This window comes from Equus quagga, chromosome 11 (genome assembly GCF_021613505.1).
Source record: "Equus quagga isolate Etosha38 chromosome 11, UCLA_HA_Equagga_1.0, whole genome shotgun sequence".
NCBI classification, from domain to species: domain Eukaryota; kingdom Metazoa; phylum Chordata; class Mammalia; order Perissodactyla; family Equidae; genus Equus; species Equus quagga.
This window is the reverse complement of record NC_060277.1, coordinates 100,591,241-100,618,026: the sequence shown is the minus strand read 5'-3', so window position 1 is coordinate 100,618,026 and position 26,786 is coordinate 100,591,241. Positions and strand designations below refer to the sequence as shown.

The 26,786-nt window shown below is 37.7% G+C and overlaps 1 protein-coding gene across 9 annotated transcripts in view; it reads right to left on the bottom strand.

Moving 5' to 3' along the window:
* Positions 1–26,786, bottom strand: part of TANC2 (tetratricopeptide repeat, ankyrin repeat and coiled-coil containing 2) — a 388,431-nt gene that overhangs the window by 63,403 nt on the left and 298,242 nt on the right. For all 9 annotated transcript variants that reach the window (XM_046676045.1, XM_046676044.1, XM_046676048.1 and 6 more), the window contains 5 exons: positions 24,847–25,128; positions 20,536–20,669; positions 10,767–10,998; positions 7,034–7,200; positions 2,815–3,422 (listed from right to left, as the gene is read on the bottom strand). In XM_046676045.1, coding sequence (XP_046532001.1) covers positions 2,815–3,422; positions 7,034–7,200; positions 10,767–10,998; positions 20,536–20,669; positions 24,847–25,128 — 1,423 coding nt within the window. The remainder of the gene's footprint in view (positions 1–2,814; positions 3,423–7,033; positions 7,201–10,766; positions 10,999–20,535; positions 20,670–24,846; positions 25,129–26,786) is intronic.

Genomic DNA, 26,786 nt, shown 5'->3' with positions numbered 1-26,786 from the left:
CTTTCCAGCACCATCCTCAGATTACTGACTCTCTTCATCTTAGCAGATGCTATCTCTCTGGGTGGCCTACTTCTGATGAAGATCAACTACTTTTTGGCTTCAGTAGAATATTTTCATCTGTGTCTAATTCCCTAATAAGGTCAACAAGTTCAGGATGAACAACTGAGTGTTGAAAGCCCAGGAAAATGGACTAGAAGAGACAGACCAGTTCTGCCGCTTCTGAGAGCCCACCTTATACAGAGATATGCATGTCAGGTACTGGCCTACCTACTGTGATTTTGGAGGCATTGAGTTGGTCTCCCCTGGTCTAGTGAAATATGTTACATGCTCTAGAGAGAAGCTGGAGAAAATGTGGAGAACAGAGTGGGAAACAATGTACAGGAAGTAGAGGTTAAAGGCCACAAAGACAAACCCTGCCTGGAGAGAGTCCTGCTAATCAGACTTGCCTGAAATGGAAAGCAATTACAGCAGGTTTCTTTGAAAGGCCAGCTTGGGCTTTGCCAATATCATTAAACTCTTAGTGAATTTCCATCTCATTGACCCAGGGGGCCTCAAGCTCTGAGATCAATACTTTAGTAACAAAGCTGGTGCCAGACAGTGCTGAGTAGAAGGCTAAATTCAAGCTAAAATGAAATGTTAGGAAGCTTTTTTGAGAACTCCTCGTCCTGTTTACTACTTTACTCATTGCCATTAGGCGATATATGATGATCCCTGAGCAGCCCTGAATGTTATTCAATCACTAGGGAACAGCCTACACAGCATTTGAAGTTAGAAGTGTTTGCTCTTCTTGTCCCAGTGCATCAGCCTGTTGCCGAAATACTCCCAGTAAATAAACAATGTTGAGACGGGTAAACCTGTAGAGCCACACTATGGCTGCATAAATACCTATTTTCTCCTTTGGGAGCCCCTGAGGGTTTCATCCATTCTAAGGATACTGTTAATTCAGTAGTAGTGTGGCTGCCTTGGACCTCAGCTTTCAATCCTCTGAGATGTTCCAAGATGAGAGAGCAGATCAGCTAGCAAAGTTTCTTTGGAAACTGATTTCAAAGTGTCTATTAAGTAATTCTAGATTGGTCTTTTTCTTAAATACGTGGTTGCCAATTCTATGCATTAAGCATCAGCAGTGGGTACTAGTGGGGTTTATAATAAAATCCTTTTGGGAATGCCATACAATTCATAGGAGAGACTCAGACTTGGTTTTGTTTTGTTTTTTTTAAATCTTGTGCCCCAAAATGCTAACAGCAGAAGACTGTTGCTGCCTATTCAACTAGCCACAGGACGTAGTTAAGGTATAACACCTGAAGGGTCTATTACTGCAAAGAGAGGCGAGGAAAAAGAACATACCCCAACACTTTCTTTGTACTCTGTACTATTCTAGGCATTATCTCACTTAATTCTCAAAAACTCTAGGAATTATTACTCCTTTTATGTAGATAAGAAAATTGTCTCAGAAACATTATGTAACTTTAGAAGGTCACAATTCTTAGAAAAGGTAGGATTTATATGCAGGTAATCTGACTCAAAAGTTCATGTTCTTTCCACTACAGCATGTTTCTTTTAAAAAAAGTTTCCCTCTCGGAGAAAATAACCACAAAATCTACTGCCTGGCTTAACATCATCATCAGAATCTGGAACTAATTTTGTAATGCATTGGCATGAAGCAGGCTGAGCAGCATGCCCACAAGCACAGTTGTCTCTAATAAGGCCTGGTGAAGAACAGGCCACAAGAGTAAGAAAACCCCAGCTTGGTCAGAGAGGTTTAGTCTCTCTGATGAGTCACAGTGGGAGACATAGGCAAAATTAGCCTATCTTCTTTCTGAGGCAGAATAAGCTCTACATTTGCCAGCTATGTTGTTGGTGTCTTCTCTGTTTCCAGGAAATCAGGAATATACCTGCTTCTGAAAACACCAACTTTATTAAAGGAATAATTATTTTAAAAATGTGGTGTGGAGGAGTGGAAAGCACACCCCACAGGGATGCTACAGATGTAGGTTCTACCCAGGAGAATGGGAAAGTTTCATATCTAGTCTGGTTTGTTGAGCTGAGAAAGATTCTTAAGTCAGGGTCAAGCTCATCAGGAAAGAGTGCTGGGGTAAATCAGTGATGTCTGTCATGGGTGCAGGGTGCGGGAGTGGTGGTACATACCATATATCTGCCATCCCTATTCTATCCCTCCTCCTTTCTCCCGCCTATTAACTTTATGACTTAGGGCAAGTGATTCAGCATCTTAAGGCCTTTATAGTAAAATGGGAATAATGACACCTTATTTATCTAAAGGTAGAGTGGCTATACCAGCTGATCTCTTCAAGTCTTTTTCAGCTTTGAGGTTTAAGATACCATTTTCCAGTGTAAATTTTAGCATCAGCTGGGCTTAATGGGGTTAGTCATGGTGACTTTAACAATGGTATGGCTTTTAAAAGGGCAATGACAATTTTTAAATGATTCTGTTTTCAGTCAAAGAGGTGAACAGTATATCAACTCTTTCTTCATATGTGAAGAACACAGGAAGCCTGTTAAATGGCTAAATTAATTATAGCCTGGGATCCCTAGGGGGATCAGAGAAAATTACTTAGGAAAATACAGGAATGTAGGGATGCATTTTAAATATGCAGATTTTGAGTCTTAAGGAAATAACATTGTGAGAAAATAAGTTAGTTACCTTCATTATAGCCTTGTCTTGAGAAGAAATAGAGATGATGTTTTGTTTATGTGAAATGTTCAATGAAGAACACTTCTCACTGCTTTCAATACCCATGCTCCATGCAATAAATACAAAATAGACTCATAATTGCTTATTACAGGTCTATGGCTTACCTGGGATCACAGAGAAATTTGGTTTTCTCTCCTTCTTCTCTCCAGATAAGCCATTCTCGAAAAGAAGGATGTACAAACATACGAGTCATGTCTCTGCGCTTGATTAGGAACATGGAGAGGTTCTCCATTCTCTGCTGAAAATCCTCCCATTCTAGTGTGCCTTCAATGCTACCAGCATTGATGGCCTGGAAGATATGTTCATCAGTCAGTGGGTGGAGAGAGGCCACTGCCACATTCAGGAGAGGCATCACCCGGTCAAAGGAAGACTGGGTGGGGAACTTCATATTGCACTGGAGTAAATAAACCTCAGAGAGCGAAACAGGAACTACTTTGTAGCTAGAGCTCTTTAACACTAGATAGCCTTTCTCTATGAGGTCAAATGTGAGTTTCAGGTATAGATAGGACCCTTGACTGAGGGTCTTGAGATGAGAACTGAGTTTGCCAAATGTAGTATTGTCCATTTTGCCATTAAGTGAAATGTTATTCTGGATCTCTGAGCTGCTGTGTATCCGGTGCAGGATGTAAGCCTGCAGGTCCTGGTCTATGGCTTCATTCTCTTCTAGTCGATCCAAAAATATCCTATGGAAAGGCAGCAGCTTGGTAATTTCCTAAAACAGATGGAGAGAGAGAGAGAGAGACAGAAAGACCTTCAGTTTCCCCTAACTCTTATGATAAGCTATGAGGTCTACAAATTTATTCTGAACTTCTGAGTGGCCAAAGAAAAGAGGGAAATATGATCAAATATTAGTGTCCATAGATTAAAATATATTAGTTGCATAGGAGGGACACAACTTTTCCTAATATTGAGACAAAATAATTTTTATGGGTCTTCATAAAGGGTACTTTAGGACTGACTTAATAGTCAATATGCCAAATAACACTCCTAAAATGGAATGCCACAAAATTTTTCTCAATATAAACCATGGCACAATATCAAAATACAATTCACTAAGAGAAATGTATAAGGACTCAAAGAATGCCATATAAAAATGTTGTTCTCTAACCCTCCTAATAAAATGACTGCATTTAATGTAGGCGTTTTGGAGATGCCTTAGCCCAAAAAACTACTTCTAAGAATGGGAAGCTTGGTACCTTGGTGATCTGCTTGAAAATTATATTGGGGGAAGGTGATAGGACTTTGTGGTGACTCAAGCTCTGGATTCCATCTTTTCTTATCTGCATACAGACTTTGCTCCTGTAATTATCCACCCTCTCTCCTGTATTAATTTCTTCTTCTCTACTGGATCATATGAACGACCCCATTTTCGTCCCATGCTATATCCCTGTTCCTATTTTTTGCAAAACTTCACAGAAAGGTTTTCTCTACTTACTATCTCTAATTCCTCCCTTCTCATTCTCTCCTCCACTTTTGCAATCAGGATTCAACTCCACCACTTCACTGAAATGGTTTTTGTCAAGGTTATCAGTAATCTTCACCTTGCCAAACTCAATAATCAAATTTCAGTTCTCATCTTCCTCAACCTCTCAGCAGTATTTGACAAAGTTGATCACACCTTTCTTTCCGAGTCACTTTCTGAAGCTTGTTCCATAGCATGCTTCCCAGATTTTCTGCTTAGCACACTGGCCACTCCTACCCAGCCTTTTTTGCTGCTCCTTTTTCATTTCTCAGGCATCTGCAGCTCAGGTCTCCATTCTTTTCTCTTATCTAGCCACTCTCATTCCCTAGAACAGCTTCTTTGGTCCCATGGTTCTAAATATTATGTATATATGCAGATGATGCTTAACTTTATGTTTCCAGCTTAGTCATCTCCCTGAGCTCTCATCTTATATCTGTCTACTCAACATTTACACTTGGATGTTTCATAGACAAACTTAATGTGACCAAATCAGAACTACTGAATTCTGCCTACCAAAAAACCTTCCCATGTCAATAAATGGCATTACCATTGACCCTACCACCAAATCGTATGAACTATCTTTTCCTCAAACCAGCATTTACCCAACTGCTCACCAAAATCTTATGATTCATTCTTGCATTTTCTTTCTCGCTCACACCCACATTCAGCCCATCACCAAGTCCTTTTGACTCTCCTTCAAAATACAGTCCAAGTGTGACCACTTCACAGGGTCTCCACGTTTAACACTCTAGTCTAAGCCACCATTATCTTTCACCTGTACTTTTGCTTCTTTGATCGATTCCCTACACAGCCATCAGCCAAAGAAATCTTTTAAAAAGGTAAATCAGATCTCAACACTTTACAAGCCTCCTTGGAGAGGACTTTCCTATCCACCCTGTCTAAAGTAACTATTATCCCCATTTATTCCTTTAACCTACTTTATGTCCTCATAGCACTAACACTACCTAAAATTTTAATATGTTTAATTTTTTACTTACTTACACTTTATGTTCCTCACTAGACTATATGCTTTATGAGTGAAGGGAAATTGTCTGTCTTATTCATTGCCATATCCTCAAGCTCCTAGAAAGTACGTGACACACTTAAGGACTTAAGAAATGTTTGTGGAAATAATGAATGATCAAATATGAGGGTTCATTTTTTAAGACCTATGAGTTATTTAATTGTCAAAGCTGAATGAAAATAACATTCAAAAATTCTTGGTCAAAGTAAGTGAAGTATCTGAGAGTTTATTGCAGGTCTTGATTTATGAAGACACTGAAATTTGGACTTTGTAGATTAATATGTATAGTACTTTTCCTGTTTTTTTGGCATAACTGAAAAATTAGTCATTTGCTCTACCAAGTCATACTTAAAATATCTTTTGAGGGGCCGGCCCCATGGCTGAGTGGTTAAGTCCGTGTGCTCCGCTTCAGCGGCACAGGGTTTCGCAGGTTCGGATCCTGGGCGCGGACATGGTACCGCTCACTGGGCCATGTTGAGGCGGCGTCCCACATGGCACAACTAGAAGGACCCACAACTAAAATATGCAACTATGTACTGGTGGGATTTGGGGAGAAAAAGCAGAAAAAAAATCTTTTGAGATTGTACATGGCATTATGTGAAAATATGAATGAGAATGTCTCCTAAACATGCATTTAGTAAAACTAGTCAGAGATTGTGTTCTTAGAAGTTCCTTCTCTTTATCCTTCATCTTTAACAATCAAGCTACTGACTAATAATGGTAGATCATATAATTTTTAGTTGTAAAGATGCATTTATGTTAATTCAGTCACACTCTTTAACTCAAATTACTTTGAGATAATAACAAACATCTGCAAAGTGGTGACCAGGATCAGAAATACAGTTTCTGATCAAAGAAGGCAGTAAAGCTAATTGCTCAATACATAGGAATGATACTAAGTACCTGGGAGAGTGGAAAAGGAGGGAGCTAAGACTATTTCCTGTATATTAGCAATTGTTATGAGGGGGCTGCATCAAAATAGTGGTATGGGTATATAATGTGTGAGATATTAATGTTCATCAAAAGAGGTGATGGTTTAGGGAAAAAAGGGTTGAGGAACCCTGTTCCAAACCAAGTGTGACTATGTAAAGAACGGGAGATATCAATTCAGCTAAAATGAAAATGGTAGAGGAGGTAAAGTCATTTGTCCTTTATGGGCTATGTCCTTTATGGGCTAAGTAGCCCATATATCTTTACAGGCTCAGTTCCACATTCCTGCTTCTTCTTCCAGGTCACTAAGTGATCAATGAGTGAGCAGAGAAGGTAATTAAAAAAAAAATCTTATCTCACAGGTTTAGTAAATTTATTCTAAATCCCTAACATTGCCAATATTCTTAGAGGAAGGCATACACAGAAGAAAGTCCACCTTCATGCTATAGAAAAGTTGTTCAAGCAGAACCAGAGGGAAGAACTAGAAAATTGGACTCTTGACTGTAGATTGAACTGAATTCTGCACGACATTAAACGATAAAAAATGTAAAACAAAAGCCAAACAGTAAATTAGTGTTAGGGACTCTATTTGCGTTGCTGTCCTCAGGACAAAGTCTAGAAAAATGGACTTCTTTTCATGCTATTTTGAGGGACACTTTATCAAAACTTGTCCACAGCAATGGGAATGGGAATCTGAGCTAAGAGGGCCACGTACGGAGAACATTCTCTCTAGGACATATTTCTTACTCTCAAAACAGGCTCTTTGGGAACTACTCTTGCTAGTGCTGTAGGACATGGTAGAGGTTTAGAAAGAGTTATCACTAAGGGAACACAGACCTAGAACTTTTTCAGTTTAAGCACTCTCCAAGGGAAATAATTTACAGTCCAAAAGCAAGCAAACACATACCTGTAAACTGGTCCTAACTGTTACAATTAGTTTGAGCCAGGAAGGAAATTTTCCAATCATTTTACTCAGAAATGATACAATTGTATCCCCATAATCCGGTTTGTGAAATTCTGCTTCATTTAATCCATCAATTAAGATGATGAAATCTTCATCTGGGATTTTTCTCTCTGAGATAGAAAGAAACAAATTACTTAATAATTACCAAATGGATAAGTGAGTTCTTTTGGGGTCTTTGATTATGTATCTGTTTGGAAAAAAAATATTAGAAAAGGTCTCTTGTGTGTTTACCGAATGCTCAGGGTATATATAATTTATTAAAAAGACAAAATAATTCATGTAGTGAATTCATTTTGTTTCTCAGCAGGTGTGAAAGCTTTTGTCACATATATAATATATGGAGTGTATGTATCATCATCGTTTCCCCCATGTTATCAGTTGTGAGACAGCCTGAGCATTGCAGTTACGAGAATTTGCACATGGAAATTCATTTTTCTCTCATATTTGAAAGAACTGTGTTCTGTTTTCTTCTATCTGATAGCAGTAAAGAGAACAGTATCACATGTTCCTTTGGGAATTTACAGAAAAAGGTTTAATTTGAAGTCAAGAGCATTATGTGGGACTACAAGTGAATGTGTAGTGGGAAAGAAGGGTTGGAGGAAAAGAGAAAAGGAATCCCAGCCAACAGACAGCTCTGAACCAGGCAGCCTGGATCACAAGATCTTACAGAAGTAGAAGCCTCCTAGATTATTCCTAAAGCAGCTTCAATCAGACCAGACACTTATGTAATCTTCCCAGGGGAGAAGGAGCCATGTGAGAAGGACAAATATCTGCTACTTTTGTGTTTACTTTCCTCCTGGACTCTACACTATCCTAAATTGACAAAACCAGTTTATCTTTAGGGCTAGGCTGAAGAAGCAGGCTTGGTGAGATTTCAGGCTTTCACTCTCATTAAATGCTTATTGATTCTTGAGTACATCGAACAATCAGAAATTTAAAAATCCTCAGGTTGAATGAACATTGTAGTATAAATGAATTGTGAGTAACAAGTAGAAGTTACTAGGATTTTATAGGTTCTGAAAGAAAGCAGGGGGAAGAGGCCAAGAAGTTATGAGTGCCTGAAGTGGGAAATAGATTATATCTGAGGAGGAAAAAGAAGATGCAGCTGGGGACAGAAGGAAAAGTCTGTGGACTTCAGCAAGAGATTAGCTTTTTTAGTCTTTAAAAGAATCAAGAGCAACTGAAACTCTACCTATTTTAGTTTCACATGTGAAAATACACAGATATTTTTGCATGATTAATAAGCCTTTCTATTCTTCCCCTAAAGTTCAAGCTTTATATAAAGGAATTTAATTTCAATTCTAAGTACTCTAAGTCAGTTCTCATATTATGAAGAGTTTTAACTGTTGTTTTCATCTGGCGACTATTTAGGAATAGAAAGGAATTATGGATTACAGCTCTAACTATTAACAATGATTATTAATGAAATGGCATTCTAGATGATGTAGCACTAAGAAAACACATTATTTCTTCAGGGAGTCAAAGAATAAAGGAAGCGAGAGGAGTTGCTTGGAACTAACTGGGATTTATGCAAACATCTTGGAGCTCTTCTGTTCTTGATTTTGAGGACCCTGGCTCCTTTAAGCTTAATAGTGTCTTTAATTTCCCTAGAGAAATTTTTTCCTTTTTTTTTTTTACTTTATTTATTTATTTATTTTTGAGGAAGATTAGCCCTGAGCTAACATCTGCTACCAATCCTCTTCTTTTTGCTGAGGAAGACTGGCCCTGAGCTAACATCTGTGCCCATCTTCCTCTATATTATATGTGGGATACCCACCACAGCATGGCTCGACAAGCCGTGCCATGTCCGCAGCCGGGATCCCAACCGGTGAACCCCAGGCCACTGAAGCAGAACGTGTGCACTTAACCGATGTGCCACGGGGCCAGCCCCTCCCTAGAGAAATCTTCTAATTGCACTCTGCTTGGCAGATATAATAGACCTATCTGTTGCTACTAAGTACCATTACCTAGCCTCACCCAGTGGTGTGCTGGAGCTGTCCTGTACTGGTTCAGGAGAGCCCAGCACAATATTTTCAAGAGCTGGTTGGTTGTTAAGCAACTGGCAGCTTGAACTTGGCCAAGGTGGGAATATTTATTCACACAACGGAAACCTGCAAATATTACAAATCAGCCCTCCTCCCCCAGCTGGCTGTTAAAAATGTACCAGCACACCACTGTCTCCAGCATTTCAGTTGTACCTCCTTTAACTTCACCCAGGCTCCTTCATAATAAAGTGAGATTTTCAAGTGGAGAAAAGGCTGATGATAATGCATCTGTTGAGATTTTCTTTGGGAAAAACATTCTCAAAACTAAAGATGAAGAACATCCTTTAAGTTATGATCTAGACACTTTAATGAATAATTCATTTGCTAATAAAATTAAATTTTCATTTGCATAAATTCCCAGTAGATTATACTATTCATCCCATGAGTAGACAATATATTTCTTTTTTATTAAAAAAAGGAATATTTGCCCCACTTAATCAAGATAATTATATTGTTCTAAATCTTGGCTTTGTTTTTGAGATTCTTTTCCTTTGAAGGAATTACTTAGAAGTCATCTATTAATATAAGTGATATATGAGGTGTGGAGAAATTCCAAGGTTTAAAAAAGTCTAGGGTAAGGTAAAGCTAATATGTGGGAGAGGTATAGACAGAGGTCATCAGAGTTGAGAAGAGAAACTTTGACATCCAATTAACTAGCACGGAGCTTGAAATAACAGAAGACGGTGGCCAGGAGAATAGAAATTATAATCATCTTTTCTTATGAGTACCTCTGAAACCCTTGAGAAAGGTATATAAGTCTCTCAGGAATAAACAGGGTTGCTCAGGAATCTCACGCTTACTCAAATCCTTTTCTTTGGCTTCCAGCATTGACAAAACATTACTAAAAGGATGGGGCAGAGATGGGTGAAGGAGGAGACGGTTGTACTGAGGGCACAGCCAACACCAGAGTTCCAGAGGAAAAAAGGGAGAAAAGGTATGAGCATGAGAGGGAGGTGGATTCAATTTCACTTTTTCCCCACTTAAAAAAAATATCTTTATACCTTTTAAATACCTTTTAGTGGACAATTAAATGATTTTTAGTATATACACAGAGTTGTACAACTACAGATGCCGTTTCATTTTACCTAAACTGTGGAGTAATAAAAAATATCAAACGTATGGTTCGGATCCTGGGCGCGGACATGGCACCGCTCATCAGGCCATGTTGAGGCGGCGTCCCACATGCCACAACTGGAAGGACCCACAACTAAAAAAAATACAACTATATATACTGCGGGGATTTGGGGAGAAAAAGCAGAAAAAAAAATCAAACACAAAGACTGATTCTACACATAGAAACTACACAACACTGAGTTAGAGCTATGGTTTTACTGATTTATTCGAACTCTACAGAAAGGACTGGAAGCTCTACTATCTTCAGTACAAGAAAAATGCATTATATCTGGAAATGAGAGTGAGAATTTTTATAATAAAAGGAGGAAGTGGCTATTCCTGCTGAAATTTTTATTTTTCAAGTAAAATCTTTTATCTGTTACTGTATCCTGTAGGACATCAGCTATGGAACATTTAGTTTCGGCAATGTGATAAAAATAATCATTTCTATAGCATGCCCCAGGTGAACCTGGGCTCCAAAGCCTCCACCTTTCACTTTCTTTGCACCTCATCTGTACCTTTGTGGAGATTCTCCAGGGGCTCCAGGACTCCCCTCCGGAAGGAGGCCATGGGGTCTTGAACACAGGACCGAAGGCTCAGCATGCTTTGTAGGTGAGGCTCCCGAAGAAGCTGCTCCCGATAGGCTGCCAGCTGAGGCGAGCGGCAGAGCAGGGCAGCAACGTTGTGGACAAATTCTGGTACCAGGCAGGTGTAGGCATTATCCGCTTGGCAATAGTGATAGGCAACCACCTTCAAAAGAAAGATGAGAATGCAGACAGGTTTATCAGTAGCAAGAACAATAGCCATGTTATTATATAATCATTCTCTAACATTGTCTTCTGTCTCCCCATTCCTCAACTTTTTCAAGCAAAAATAAAAGGTGCTAACTCAGAAACTGCCCGAACTAAGATCAGAAATTTGATACAATATTTCTATTATATACATACCATATCAAAATTCACAGTTAAAATTTATAAATACAAATTGAGTTTTCTCTCTGGATTATAAAAAATAGGAAGCAAGTCTGAGAATAAAGATTTACATTAATCTCTCTAATATTTATTCAGCATGGAGCAGTATAGAAAGTCTGATCTTATAACAAAGCATTAGGAATAAAATAATCAGAGAAAAAACATGTTAGTCACAACAAACACATATGCTTTTTATAAGTCATCCCCCTCCTTTTTTTGGTGAGGAAGATTGGTCCTGAGCTAACATCTATTGCCAATCTTCCTCTTTTTTGCCTGAGAAAGATTGTCCCTGAGCCAACATCTGTGCTAATCTTCCTCTATTTTGCATGTGGGATGCTGCCACAGCATGGCTTGATGAGTGGTGTGTAGGTTCACGCTTGGGATCTGATACCACAAACCCCAGGACGCCCAAGCAGACCACTACACCAACATGCTGGCCTCAAGTCATCACTTTTTTTTGGTGAGGAAGATTTGCCCTGAGCTAATATCTGTGCCAATCTCCCTCTATTGTTTGTATATGTGATGCCTCCACAGCATGGCTAATGAGTAGAGGAGGTCCGCGCCCAGGATCTGAACCCTGAAACCTGGGCTGCTGAAGTAGAGTGTACAGAACCTTAACCACTGGGGTATAGGACTGGTTCCAAGTCATCACTTTTTAAATTATAATTGTTTTATAAGCAGCACGATAAAAAATGAAATAATTCAGATTTAAGAATTATCATTAATTATTTTCTGAATACCCTTTTGAAAAGACTCCTACTCTACAGGTATGGTCATCCTAGCTCTTTAACAAATGCTGGAAATGTCACTTTTTTTTAAACACCTGAAATCTTTCTCATTAAACATAAAAAAAATTGAATGATACAGGAAATGTTAGTATACATACAAAGCTGAGGATAGTACACATGTAACTCACGTTGCTTGTGAGTGAAGCAATGGTGTCAGAGTATAATATGGAACTGGAAATGAGAAACTGTGTTTAAAAAATCTCCATTCTTTTCTTTAGATAGATTGGTCATTGCTTTATTACCTATCTTAAGCACAGTGTAAGGAACCCAAAGAGAAAACTTGGCAGCAATTGATCTGTCCTCTCAATGAACAGTGAATGTCAGTGGTTATGTCCACATGGATATAAATCTCCAATTTAAAAAGAGCAAACAGCAAACCTCTGAATCAATGTGAATTTTCATATTTTACCTCAATCGATTTCACATATCGAGGCGAAGCACTGCTGAATAAATCAGCTATAGCTTACCCTTTATCTAAAGTAATGGGATATAAGTTTGAAGATAAATATTCTGAAATTTAGAAAGAAGGTTCTTTCACTGATTTCATTAAAAATCATTTGTGCTCTTGGCTGAATGAGGTTTTATCTAACAAAGGTCAATGCTAAAGTTGCCCCTTCTGTAGCTGCCTTTCTTTCTTTTAGGTATTTCTTTGGTATTTCAAAATAAAGTCTCAATTCTTTTACAGAAATTAGGCAGAAAGACCATTCAACTTCTTCATGACATTAGCACTGTGGCTCATAAGAGGTATTTACTAGACATTTCAAAGTACTTATATAATATATGTGTTATATAGAAGTTATAAATGTATATTACATACAATCTGTCAAAAACATTTTGTACTTTCCTCAAAGTGTCTGTTGACATTATCTACAACTTTCCCTATGTATAAAAATAGGAACTAAGCCTGGGAATGTAGCTTTTTCTTCGAGTCTCTCAATGTACCAGTGTTCAGTGATAGATATTAGATCACTCTCTACAGCTCTGAGGAAGTCATCATGGCCACCCATACTTAGTCATTATTATTCCAACTTCTTGGAAATGGTTCAGAATTAGTCCACCCCCAATAAATCAGCAGATAAAACCTTTATCCTTGGTGAATGCTTGTCTCTCAAAATGACTTGCTGAAATTTCATTTTCAGCTATGTCTTTCTTATATTAGTAATTTTTTTCCATCTCAAGTTTTTCTTACGTTAAATGCTTAAACTCTTTATTAAAACAATTTTATCCAAAATATGTTTGATGTGATCAGAACTGTATTAATTCTTTGAAGAAGACAGTGAGTAAATTTCAGATTACTTCTGTGAAAAGAGCAGGTTTGTAGGCTATACCGACAAAAGAAGAGTAGAGGTCAGTATAGCCTTGGGTATAAAAAGCTTTTGAATTAATGCTGTACACAAGAAATGATAAAACTAAGGATAATTCTCATCAAAGGCCCTAATCAAATGACTGGCTGGCAGCAAATCTGTCAGGCTTGTATTAAAAGTCTAAGGCCTGCACTCTCCAAAGATCATTTTCTACCTCAAATGAATAGTCTGTGACAGGATTAAGCTAATGTCACAAAAAAAAAGGGCAGCTTTGAATATCTGAAATTCATTTGGACACAAAAATTTAATTTACATAATGACTGGCATTTGTATCAGTTAAATTCCAATGTGTCCATCAATGGATGAATGGATAAAGAAAATGTGGTACATATACACAATGGAATACTATTCAGCCATAAATAGAAGGAAATCTTGCCATTTGTGACAGCATGGATGGACCTTGAGGGCATTATGCTAAATGAAATAAGTCAGATAGAGAAAGACAAATACTGTATGACCTTACTTATATCTGGAATCTAAAGAAACTGAACTCATAGAATCAAAGAAAAGATTGGTGGTTGTCAAAGTTGAGGGGGTTGAAGGGTGGAAGAAATGGGTGAAGGTGGCCCAAAGGTAGAAACTGCCAGTTATAAGATAAGTTCTGGGGATGTAATGTCACAGTGTCTATAGTTAACAACAAACTATTGTATATTTGAAAGTGGCTAAGTAGATCTTAGAAGTTCTCATCATAAGAAAAAATTTCCTAACTACGTGAGGTGATGTATGTTAACTAAACTTACTGTGGTAATCATTTCACAATATATACACATACCAAGCCATTACATTGTACATCTTTAATATAATGTTATATGTCAACTACGTCTCAATGAAACTGGAAAAAAAGCACTATGAGGGAGGAAATATAAGGTGCTGGGACAACCTACAGATGGGTCATCTAAGTAAGTAACTTAGGAGAGCCAGAGAAGGCTTCTTAGAAGAAGTAATATTTAAGCTGAGATCTGAAGGTTGAGGAGGAGTGAACTGAGGATGGTAGTGTTCCAGGCAGAGGAAAACAGTGCATACAAAGGCCCTCAGGCAAGATACAGCTTTACGCTTTCAAGGAATTGAAATTAATTTTACTGTGGCTAGAGTGTGAGTGAGTGGAGAATGGTGGGAGCTAAGACAGAACAGTGGTTTTCAACTGGGGGTGGCTTTGATCCCCAGGGGACATGTGGCAATGTCTGGAGGCATTTTTGGTCATCACAACTATGGGTTGGAGGAGTGCTACTGGGTAGTGAGTAGAGACCAAGGATGCTTCTAAACATCCTACAATAAACAGGACAGCCACACAAACAAAGAATTATCTGGCTCAAAATGTCAATAGTGCTGAGGCTGAGAAACCCTGGGCTAGATTTAAAAAGTAAAGGCCTTTTTATTACAGTTTATGTGATGTTCTAAGAAGGGAGTTTGAATTTCATTCAAGAGAATGAGGAGCATTTACAGGTTTTAAGTAGCAAAAAATAATATATGATTTAGAAAGATTACTCACGCTTCAGTATAAAGAATAGACTACAGTTTATTCATTCATTTAACAAATACTTATGTACCAGGCATTGTGCTAAGAGTGAGGGATACAATGGTGAACAACAATTTAAACACTGACCCATTTTCGTGGAAGAGACAGATTAAAAAAACACTGAAATTGACAAACAAACAAGGTTGTTTCCCATATTCAGCATCCTGAATGTAGATGAAATTTGAGTCTGACTATAAAATTTCAGTATTAATTTTTAGAGGAAAAATGTCCTACACAAATTTTATAAAACATCATCTACACGTTGTTATTTAGTTAGGATCCCATTTCTCCTAAAATGTAAATATTTTCAAAAATAGCCAAGTGCAGCATAAATCAAATCTTAGACTTCATTGCTGTTGTTTTTTTGTTTTTTTCCTCTGTGTATATGTGCGGGTGTGGGTCTCTTAAGGCTCCATATCATGCTCAATGCGCTCCTATTACAGGATTGCTGAAATGGTTACTTTGGGGCTGACAGGTTTAACAGCAGCAGCAATAATTTCAGGAACCATGATCATTTGACATCCCCCTGATTTAGTACAGAACTAGTCTCTTGGCAAGGATGACATTTCTTTTTCTTACATAGATTTCCTTAGAGAAAAAAAAACTTTGCTTTTTGTATCTCTGTGTCACTTGTTAAAATTAGCTGGTTTCTCTAATTAGCTTATTTCAGATATATTAGCTTCTTAGTCTAAGGACTAAGCCAGTGAAAACTTATCTAATGCGACAGGAGCTTCTAGCTGCATGAAGCCCTTTTCTGAAAAAGAATGACTGAAAGGTGCTCCTTTATTATAATTTTCTTGCTTTAAAGCCACATTCAATTATTGATAGATTTTCCAAAAGAATACTAAACAAAAATCCTTCCCGTCACACTAGAGGGGCAGCATAGTATAGTGATTAAAAGCATGGGCTCTGGAACCTGCCTGACTCAGTTTAAATCTCAGTTTGTTTATGTACTATTTATCTCAGCAAGTTATTTCACCTCAGAGCCTCTGTTTTCTTATCTGTAAAATGGGGAAAATAACAGGACTCACCTCAGAGGGGTGAATACCAGCTCTGAATCCTAGATCTGCCATTTACTAATAGCGTGACCCTGAAAAAACTAATCATTGAAGCAGTTTACTTATCTGTAAAATGGGGATAATAATGACCACCTCACAGGGTTAAGGTAAGAATGAAGAAACGAAACAATAAATATAAATAGTGCTGAAATCAACACACATTAAGCCCTCAGTAAATGGAAGCTGGCTTCTTCTTGTCTGGTGAATTCTGCATGTATAACCACTTGGTAGTAACAGATTCGAAGCCTGGAAAAGCTAGAGTTAAACTCACGTATCTAGGAAAGGCCCTTAATGAGATCTCTGTGCCCCTCTCCTGTGATTATACTTCAGAAGAAATATGTAATATTAACTGGGAATATATGTAAGGGACGCCAACCTAGCAAAATCTGTTACTTCAAGTGGAAAGTGTTTCTTGAATAACTAAAATTGTTCTAAAGCGGTGACAAAAACTCTTCAGTGTTCTCAACTAAGTAGCAGCACAGGAAGCAGCAGGAATACTATGAAATACCAATGATAATCACTGTTATATAAGAATTGACACTAAGAACTTTGTCTATCAGATTAAGAGGTTTTTCAAGGACACTTTTAATTCTCATGTATTAGCTTACTTCATCAAAGTACTGATTTGAAAACCTTACTGAGAAGAGAATTTCTGCTTACTGATTTGTTATAGATGAGAAACAAGATTGCTGGCTGCTGCTGCTCTATGCTTCTACAGCACAAACTGTATACCTAAACTGCAATATGTGGCACGATTACTTGGATAATATTCAATTTTAATCTAAGAACATCATTTCTTATACAATGTTTAGTACCAATTTAAAAATATCCCATCTCTAGATGCAAACAGATGTTAATTATACTTTACTTAAGGAAGAAATAATCATAAAATTTAAAATATGTTCCTTAAGTGTAAATAATCACTAATTTCCTACTTCCAGTATTTAACATTTTTCCAAATATTGAACATACACATCAATTTTAATCTAAAGGGCCATTTCTTATACAATGTTTAATACAAACTTAAAAATATCCAATGTCTAGGTACAAAAAATATTTATATTTTGCCTAAGGAAGATACAATCATGGAATTTAAAATATAAGTGTAGTCACTAATTTCCTACTAACAACATATGAAATACTTTTAAAATATTAAACATAAACATCTTGGGACTTTTTCTCTCAATAAGAGACAGACTGAGAAGTGACAATGCGGGGAGACTTAATTCTCTAAGCTCTTTTCAGCATTCATTACCGCGTGACATGTTATATAATTTGTTTACTGGCCTTCTCCCACCATGAGAACATGGCTACATAACAGCAGGGGTTGTGTCTGTTTTGTTCACTGCTTTAACTGCAGTCTTGTACTCCAGGCATTCCAAACATATGTTTTAAATGAATGACTGTGATGATGCAAGCTCTTCAGCATTTGTGTATTTCTAAGGTAATATATTCTGATTGTTCTATCTAAGGAGGAGGATGCAGCCAGTTTACAGAGGATTATTTAGGAAAAAACAGAGACGTCTTTTAAAGTTGCACTGAGCAAAGAAGACGAGGGGAATCTCAGACTGTTTTCAGAAGCCCACTGATAAATGAGTGTGCACCAATGAGTGGGGACAATCAAAAACGTAGTTCGGGGAAATATGCTGCTTCTGGCTCTGAGCTGAACTCAATTTTGATAAAGAAATTAGAAGCTGATAATATTTTAGATGACTCCCTGTTTCTCAATACTAATTAACCATGACAAGAGACTTCTTTAAATACTGGAGACAGACATTTTACACTCTATTCTTCTCTGGAAAATCCTCAAAAATAAAAGGAGAAAAAGAAACAGGAATTCAAAATCCATCTATAAGGATATCTAGCTATAATCTCCGATTATAATATATAAAGATGGGAGGTGAATGTAGGATTCATAAATGACTTAACAGAAGAAGGTGAAACAAACACCTGCTGGAGGTAGTAACAAAGCAGGAGAAGCCAAATCATCTGTAAAACCTCAGAGAAGTGTAGGAGTTAGAAGCACCAGGCTCTGTGGAGGGTGGGGGTGAGGAAGAGAGCTGACAACACAGAAATTATTCAAAGTTTATATAAGGAGTAGTTAGATCCCTAGATATCTATCTCCACCCTGCCCAGCCAGGTGACTACCTTCCCCAGCACCCACAGGAAAAATAATTATATTCACTAGACAAAGTAAACTAGAGAGAATCTAGACTTAGGGACACCAGACACAGAGTAGGTAGGGATCAGATGCAGGACTGAAACAAGGGACTTAAGTCAAAGTCTGCATAGTGAACGGTGGAAACTGCCCCTTTCTCCTGCCTAGCTCCAGAATGCTGGTACCCAGAACAGAGACCCTCCAGGGAGGAGATTGGTGGATTCTTTGCTAGAGAAGATGAAGAGCACAAGAAAAAAACCTTATGGACCCTGACTTTTGACTATTTCCAACAAAGATGGTGGGTTGTCTTAATGCTCTATAGTTAAGCTCTCTATACACACAAGCTTCCCATGAGTTTTTCAGTACCTAACTATGAAGTAAGAGATAAGAGAATATACTGCATCCATATTGAACAGGATGCTACAGAAAAGAAGGGGACAACTGGGGAAAAGAAACAGCTATTAGAAATTAAGACTATGACAGGCACAAAAATTTTTTTGTGAAAGGACTGGGAAGTAATATTAAGGAAATTCTTAAGGGTGGATTAAAAACCAAAATAGACAAACAAAAGTAAAGAAAACAGGAGAGAAAAGTTAAGAAAACTAGAGTGTCAGTACAGCAAACCTAATTTTTGATTAAAAGAAGTTGTAGAAGAAGAGAAGAGAGGAAATAGTGGTGAGGGAATTATCAATAAACAATACAAAAGCATTTCCCAGAATCAAAGAACATCTCCAGGGCTTGCTAGGTACCAACAGAATAAATGAAAAAAGACCCCAAAACAATAGTGATAAAAAGAAGATCCTAGGGGTTGGCCCAAGGGCATAGTGGTTAAATTCAGGTGCTCCCCTTTGGCAGCCGGGGTTCACAGATTTGGATCCCGGGCACAGACCTATACACTGCTCATCAAGCCATACTGTGGCAATGTCCCACATACAAAATGGAGGAAGATTGGCACAGATGTTAGCTTAGGGACAATCTTCCTCAAGCCAAACAAAAAAAAAAGAGGAAGACTGGCAACAGATCTTAGCTCAGGGACAATCTTCCTCACCAAAAAAAAAAAGAAAGAAAGAAAGAAAGAAAGGAAGGAAGAAGATTCTAAAAGCTTCCGGAGAGAAAAAAGATATATATAAATAATTAGGAATAAGAATAGTACCACATTATTTAATAGCAATATTGAAAGCTCAAGACAATGGAGCAATGCCTTCAAAAGTCTGAGGGAAAATAATTTTTAACCTAGAATTATATTATGTTGAACAAATGGTAACCTATGAGAATAGAATAAAGATGCTTCTAGAAACACTAGGTCTCGAAAAACTTATCTCCTATGTACTATTTCTTAGGAAGCTAGTGAAGGATGTGCTTCACCAAAATGAGGAATAAAATCAAGAAAGAAGATGACATGGGATCAAACACAGAAGAGAACACGGGTTTCCTGGATAACAACCAGGTGGCAAGCCTTGAGAGAGCATCCTAGGTCCAGACTGAGCTCAATGGAGGGTACTAGGATGAATGTCTCCGGGGGGAACAATGTAACTGATGGAAAATTGTACTGAGAAGAATTTTACAAGGCTATTAAGAGTTATGGAATGACAGCCATAGGTGTGAAGAAAAATGAGCAAATTTTAAAATGAGGCATTTCATAACCCCAGGGAAAACAAAATTGCTCAAGAAGGAAATGCTATCCTTGGTTCTGCAGTGTTTGCATATAGTATCAATGCTGAAAATACTACAATATAGATTCAGACAAAAATCATGATATAACTGTACTGAGATATTAGAGGAAGGAAGGAAGATGAAGAGCTAAAATTCTCACCATCCATAATAAGAAGCAATAGATAATGTGTAAAACAGATGAGAAAAGTTATAGCAGTATATGAGTATTGTTTAGGAACATGGAGGTAAAAATCAGAGAAACAGCCCTAAGAGTTGAAGTGACTGCCTTTGGGAAGAGAGTGGGTTGAGGAGAGCAAGCGAATTGCTGGTTTTTATTATAAGTCTTTGAGCATTATTTCATTTTCTAAACTATATGCATATGTTACTTTGATAAAAACAGAGATTTAAAACCCAAACAGATAAAAAAAAAAATCACAGTGTAATATAACAGGAAGAGTTTTGAGCTAAGAATGAAAACAAAAAACTGTTGATTACTTATACTGTGATCTTGGGTAAACTGTATAACTTCTTTGAGTCTCAACTTCCTTATCTATTTATTATGGGACTCTGGTTATTTCTAAGGGCCTTTCCAACAATAAGGTTCAGATGCCATAATAATAAAGTATTTTTCTAGGAACAGCAAAGAAAGAAACTTTTCTCCAGGTTCTCATGGTATATCTGTACACATTTTTGTTCACTTTGCCAGGGGTCTCCCTACCTTTGCCCCCTTGATGTTAAAATGGAACTAGCATGCCTGCAACCTGAGAATCCTATTGTACCTGAGAGGCTAGTCTCCGCATAGCCTCCTCCTGCCGCCTGCGCATTTCTGGAGTTCCTGGGCAGCTTCCACTGGTGATGGATGAGTGGGCTGAAGGTGGCTGTGTGAGTGGCAGCTCTCTGTTGGCATCCACATCTGGATTAAAAAGATGAGACAGTTTGCGTCAAATAATCGTAAAACTCTGAATCAAAGAAAGATTGGTTACATTTCATTTGTTCTACGATCCAGCAATTCTACTCCTAGGTATGTACCCAAGAGAAATAAAAACATATATCTATACAAAAACTTGTACACAAATGTTCAGAGAAGCAAAATTCATAATAACCAAAAAGCAGAAACAACCCAAATGACCATCAACTGATGAATGGACAAAATGTGGTATACCCATACAATGAAATACTACTCGACAAAAGAAAGAAATGAGATGTCAATATATGCTATAATATAAATAACCCTTGAGAATATTAGACTCACCCAAAGAAGCCACCTATGATTCTGTTTATATGAAATGCCCCAAATAGGAAAATCCTTAGGGACAAAAGGTAAATTAGTGGTTACCTACAGGTGGAAGTAGGGAATTAGGAGGAGAACAGAGATTGACTGCTAATGGGCATGGGATTTCTTTTAGGGGGAACGAAAATGTTCTAATATTTGATTATGGTGACTGCTGCACAATTGTAAATATACTAAAAAACACTGAATTGAAAATTTAAATGAGTGAAGTTTATGGAATGTGAATTGTAGTTTAAAGCAGTTTTTAAAAAGTTCCATTTTTTCTTGTAATTTAGAAAATGTCTTTCCTACTACTAGAAATTATAGACTATATTTATGAACACAGACCATACTTTAAAAATGGGTACCAAAATAAACAGACTGTTGTTTGATGGACAATAGCTATTAAAGGGGTGGGGGAATAGGGGAAGGTGGCCCCCACTTAACTCTCTATCAGTAGGACTGAACTGAGACTTCTTCCATCCAACTGGTAGAGTAAATTCCCTGGTCACTGGATAGAGTTCTGAATAATTGTAGGAGAGTAAGTGCAGGCTATGGCAGTGAAAAAACCTGAAGAAATGTGTGAGTTGCAGTAAAGTTCAGTCACTGTGTGTCACCGTTTCATTTCTGTTGTTCACTCCTTCTCCCCACTCCATTCCCCTTTATCTGGTATTTGATTTTGTGGGTAATTATTGTCTGATTTCCCTCTGTGTTCTAGCCATTTTCTTTTAGAGATGCCTTCTTTTTTGTTTGGATATCTTTACTTTCTGTTTGGCATTCAGAGAACAGGAGAAATAAAAGTTAATAGGCAGGCAGCAGTCAGTGTGCATAGCAAACTGGCAAAACAGACTTCCGAAACGAGTAGGGTAGGGGTTACTTACTTAACAGCTGTTTAAGGGTTTGGCAGCTGTTGGCAAATGTCAAATTCAAATAATAACTACACTGAGACTTTTAGTGATAGGAAAATATAGTCTTCTACTAAACAGAGCTTCCCTAACTACCGCACTGAGTACACTTATAGTTAATGTAATAATGCCTGAATTACACAACAGGTCTATTTTCACAAAATGTTTTTGTTCTTTGTGTGTGTGTGTGTCGCGGGGTGGGTGACGATGGTGGTGGTGGAGACTGACGTGGGAGTCAGGTTTGGGAAGGGTTTAGGTGGAAAGCAGGATGACAGACTAGTGCCTGCCTTGACAGCTCTTCTGCACTTTCCCTGGGAAATGACAAGGAGGGGGCGGACTGGGGGCTGAATGTCTGTGGAGGAAGGACAGAACCAGGCAATGCAGTACTGCAGGCTAAACTGCTCACATCTTCCACAGCAGTGCTGCTCAGCAGGGAGGAGGCAGGGGCAGGAGAAAGAACGACACGTGATACAGACATGGAAATTGGGAGCTCTAATAATTTTCCACTTGTTTTCATTATTACTACAACTACATCCTTGGTATCACTGACTCAGGGTTAGGAAAGCCAGTGAAATTCTAAATAAACCTATTCAAGCTTAACGTAAACTAAATTCTGTAAAAAATTAAGCCAATTCTCTATACAGACATCATTCTTACTCATTAATGAAAAAAATCCTGCTACTGCTAGTAACATTTCCAGTGCTGGCTCATATAGTGACAGAGCTATGCTGAAAAATAACTTGCACTATATCAGTCACTTATTCTTGACCCTTTTTAAGGACTAGTGGTTTGGTAAAGATGGCAGAGGTAGACTGTAATTTGGACCTCAACAGATTACAACAAAACGTTATTTTGTCCAAGGCAACTGCTGGTTCTCTGTAATTCTGATAAGTGCATAACTACACACTCTAGCTCCTCTGACACCTTTTCAAGTTTTGAAAGTTAACTATCAGGCCAAATCTACAGTCTCAACATATGGACGTTTACCTCACGAATGAGAGTATCTAGGTATTTTCAGAGTTTCTCTGGAGATAAAAGGCAATGTATGTTAGAGAATAACTTAATGAAATACCTTCAAAAAACCCTGTGCTTTGGAGAGCACATGGGCTGTTTTCTATTAACTGTTGTTCTCCCAGGCTCAGAGGGGGGGCCTCTAGGTACCTTTGCTTTCTGAGAAAGCAGTTCTTCTTACCCTTGGGATTTATCCTCTGTCATGCATGATTCTACCATTCTGTTGTCTGCAACAGTGATATACAGACAAGCCAGAGAGACTAATAGCTATCTGGTTTTCTTTCTGACACACTCAAATAGTTAACCTCTTGGATTACTCAGATAAGAAGTAGTTTGGTGTGATATATAAGCACTCAAAGGAAAATACTGGAATAGGTGTAGAAAATTACTTTCAACCATGAAGGTGTTCTTAGAATCATAGAATTTTAAGCACAGAAACAAATTTTAAAGATCATCTAGTCCCACTTCCTCATTTTACAGATGAGAAAAGAGGTTTAAAGACAATGTAAAATTCTCAAGGTTACAAAGTATAGTTAGTTTGAGTGTTGGGGCTCAAACTCTGGGCTCTCGACTCCCATAACACTATGCCAATATACTTCTGAAAAGCTTCATGTAGAAACTAAGCATGATACTGCTCTTAAGAAAAGAATTCTTTCATACCAATTCTTACCATATCCTGATAAACAGGGACTCTTGATTCAACCAATTTTCTTTCTAGATACTAATTCTTCTTCTACATGTTATATATGCATACGTTTACCAGAAGCAGTCTGCCTACCTAATGACATGAGATTACCAATTAATTTCAACAAGAAGCCAGGGTGTTCACTGAGTTTCTGTTGAGTTTCTAGCACTGTGCTGAACTCTGTAACTACTATGATCTCAAACAACTCATTTCTAGTGGGTGCTATCTGAAAATGTGTGGTGAGCTGGATTACTTATTTGGACTAGCAGAGCAATAGTTTCTGTTTTTTTGTTTTCTTATAACTAACACAAGCCAGGTAGACTGGTTTTATACATAGTGCACATAGGAAGAACATCTATACAGTTCCTTTTATCTCTTTACTCAAGTGAGTTTTTCCAATAAGGAGAGGCAGTATAGCACAATGGATAAGAGAATGGCCTCTAAAGCCAGACTGCGTAGGCTCAAATTCAAGTTTCACCCTTTACTGACTATGAAACTTGGGGGGCTTACTTAACCTTTCTGGGCCTCAGATCACTTATTTGTGAAATGAAGATAAAGGGAACTACCTCACTGAGTTGACAAGAGGATTGGATAAATTAATGTTTGCTAAGCTTTTAGAGATTGCCTGGTACTAAGGACCATGAGTATTTTAAAAATATATAAACAAGGTCCTGGTGGTGATCATTAAGCTGTGCCCTGCCAGTGATGAAAGAAGCACGAATATATATGAAATCTCAGGATCTTTTTTACAAGGAATCAGGAGAAACCCTTCAAGGACACAATGAAGTTCAAGCCTAAGCAGTACAATACTGACATCAATAGCAAGGAAATGAAGGCCGCAAACAGACTGTGATGGCATGTAACAAGAAGACATGGGTACAGACTGAGCAAAAGCTAACAGTGATGGATGCAAACAGCTTTTATAAGCAACTGTAGTAGTCATTATCCAAAAGACAGACTAGACAGTCAGCCAGTAGGAAAGAGGAATAAATTTATTCTGAGAGAAAGGTTTTTTCAGTTACACTTACGTGATTGTTGGATATGTGCGTTAAATATAAACAGAGTATTACATTCTTTCCCTCAACTCTGAATTAATGGTCCTCACATGCAAGTCAAGTTTTGTAGATAAGGAAATAAAAGGACATGAAACTTAACATAAATACAACAGAAGAAATTTCAGAGCAACGAAGCAGGGAGTTCTTCAAAAAGGAATACGTACGTTTTGGGGAGGCATGGGGGCTGTCTGAGGCAATCTGTCTCATCCGGGTACCATGGCAGCTGAGGGCCACCAGTCTGGAGATGATGGCAGTTTTGCCGAACCCAATGTTTCCCACAATCACTACTCCTTGGTTCACGCTGGCATTGGAACTTTGAAGTTGAGCATCTATTTCGTGGAAAACCCAATCCCGGCCAACAAACACTGACTCTGTAGTGATGCTGGGCACTTCAAAGAGCAGAGGCTTCAGGGAGATATCTGGAGGCCTGTAAGGCGCAAAGCGAACTGGAAGGAATAATGAGAGAACACAGAGCTTAGACCAAACCATCAACATCGAGAGAAACAAAGAAAAAAAGCAGTGTGGTTTAGGAGACTATTAGAGTTACAGTATGATGGTATTCTGGGTTATTCAGAAAATAACAAACCTCTAAATTTTGGTTCTACACAGATAAACAATGGCAGGTGAGCTAGAGTCATTTGATACTCTAGTTGGCAGGACACAAACACTGTTAAAATAGTAATGATTTATGGAACAGTCAGAAAGTCAGGGTGATAGTCAAAGTTATTAAACAACGGGCATGGCCTGGGCACCAGTAATCAGGATGAATGGAAAGTAGTAAAGAAATAAGGTCTTTAAAGCCTCCTTCCATGCCTGGGGATCACTTTTTAACTGTTGGATTGTGGGGAGATGTAGGGTTAGAGTTCCTGGGAGAGAGACCAGGCTGTGGTGGGGTATCCAGATTGCTTACAGCATGAGCTCTTTACCAACCATTAAGGATGTACTTCAACATTTAACAACCAACATGGCCATACTAGTACATATCAGTTGAAAAGCAGTCCTTTAGAAAGCAAAGAGGACTTGTCTGTTTGACAATATCAATGAAAACAGTAATTTCTTTAAGTTCATGATGGTATTTTTCTCTTATCTAGTAGGTATATTATTAGGGGAAGTAAAGCCTCTACGAGCTCTGATGGTTTAAAGGGTCTTCAACATGTTAAGCAGCCAAGGAAGCAGAAACCAAACTTTCACCTAATGTCTTTGTACCTGTACTGCTTGTAAAATCAAACAAAACAAAGATATTTGGCTTATACATATATGCCCAACTTTTAGGGAAATAAACAGTAAAATTTAGCAATGCCACTTTTACTTCAAAATCTCACTTCTGAGAATTTATTCTAAGGAAATAATTCAAAAGAAACAAACATACATACACACACAAAGTTATTTGCAGCATGTATAGTGTTAGTGAGGATGATTTAATATACTAAGGCACACCTACCAAAGATTTTATGGCCATTAAAATACAAAATATTGAAGATTTTGCAGAATCATGGAAATACGGAAATATTTATGATATTAAATTTAACAAAATAAGACACAAAACAGAATGTATATTATGATTACAACTTAAAGTATATGCATATAGAAGGTAATATGCAAAAATAAAAGTGAAGAGATGACATGATTGGTGATATTTTTAATTACAATCATTTAAAAGGATTTTTCAATATGAATTTTAGCTATATCAAAAAACTTAAAAATAAATTGTTTATTTTACCCAAAGACAAAAGAAGAAAATATTTCATCAAGATCACTGATTCTTCTCTCATGGAATAATCACTGTCCAACCCAACAATTAACTAAACTACATCAGTTAACTGAAACAAACATCTATATTCTCAGTATTTTTTTCCCCACAATTATTGTGCATACATTTTTTAAAAATAAAGAAAAGTATATTTAGTTTAGAATTTAAATTATTTTAGCTATCATAGAATGATTGAAAAAATATATAAAACATATATGAAATAGGCTACTTCTGTCAGGACAGTCTGAATGCCAGGCTGAGCAGGTGGTTTGCACTTCCTTTGCTGACCCATTTCAGTGGATCTAATGCTAGTGTAGGATCACTGGAGAAGGAAGAGTCAGACTGGTGACACCT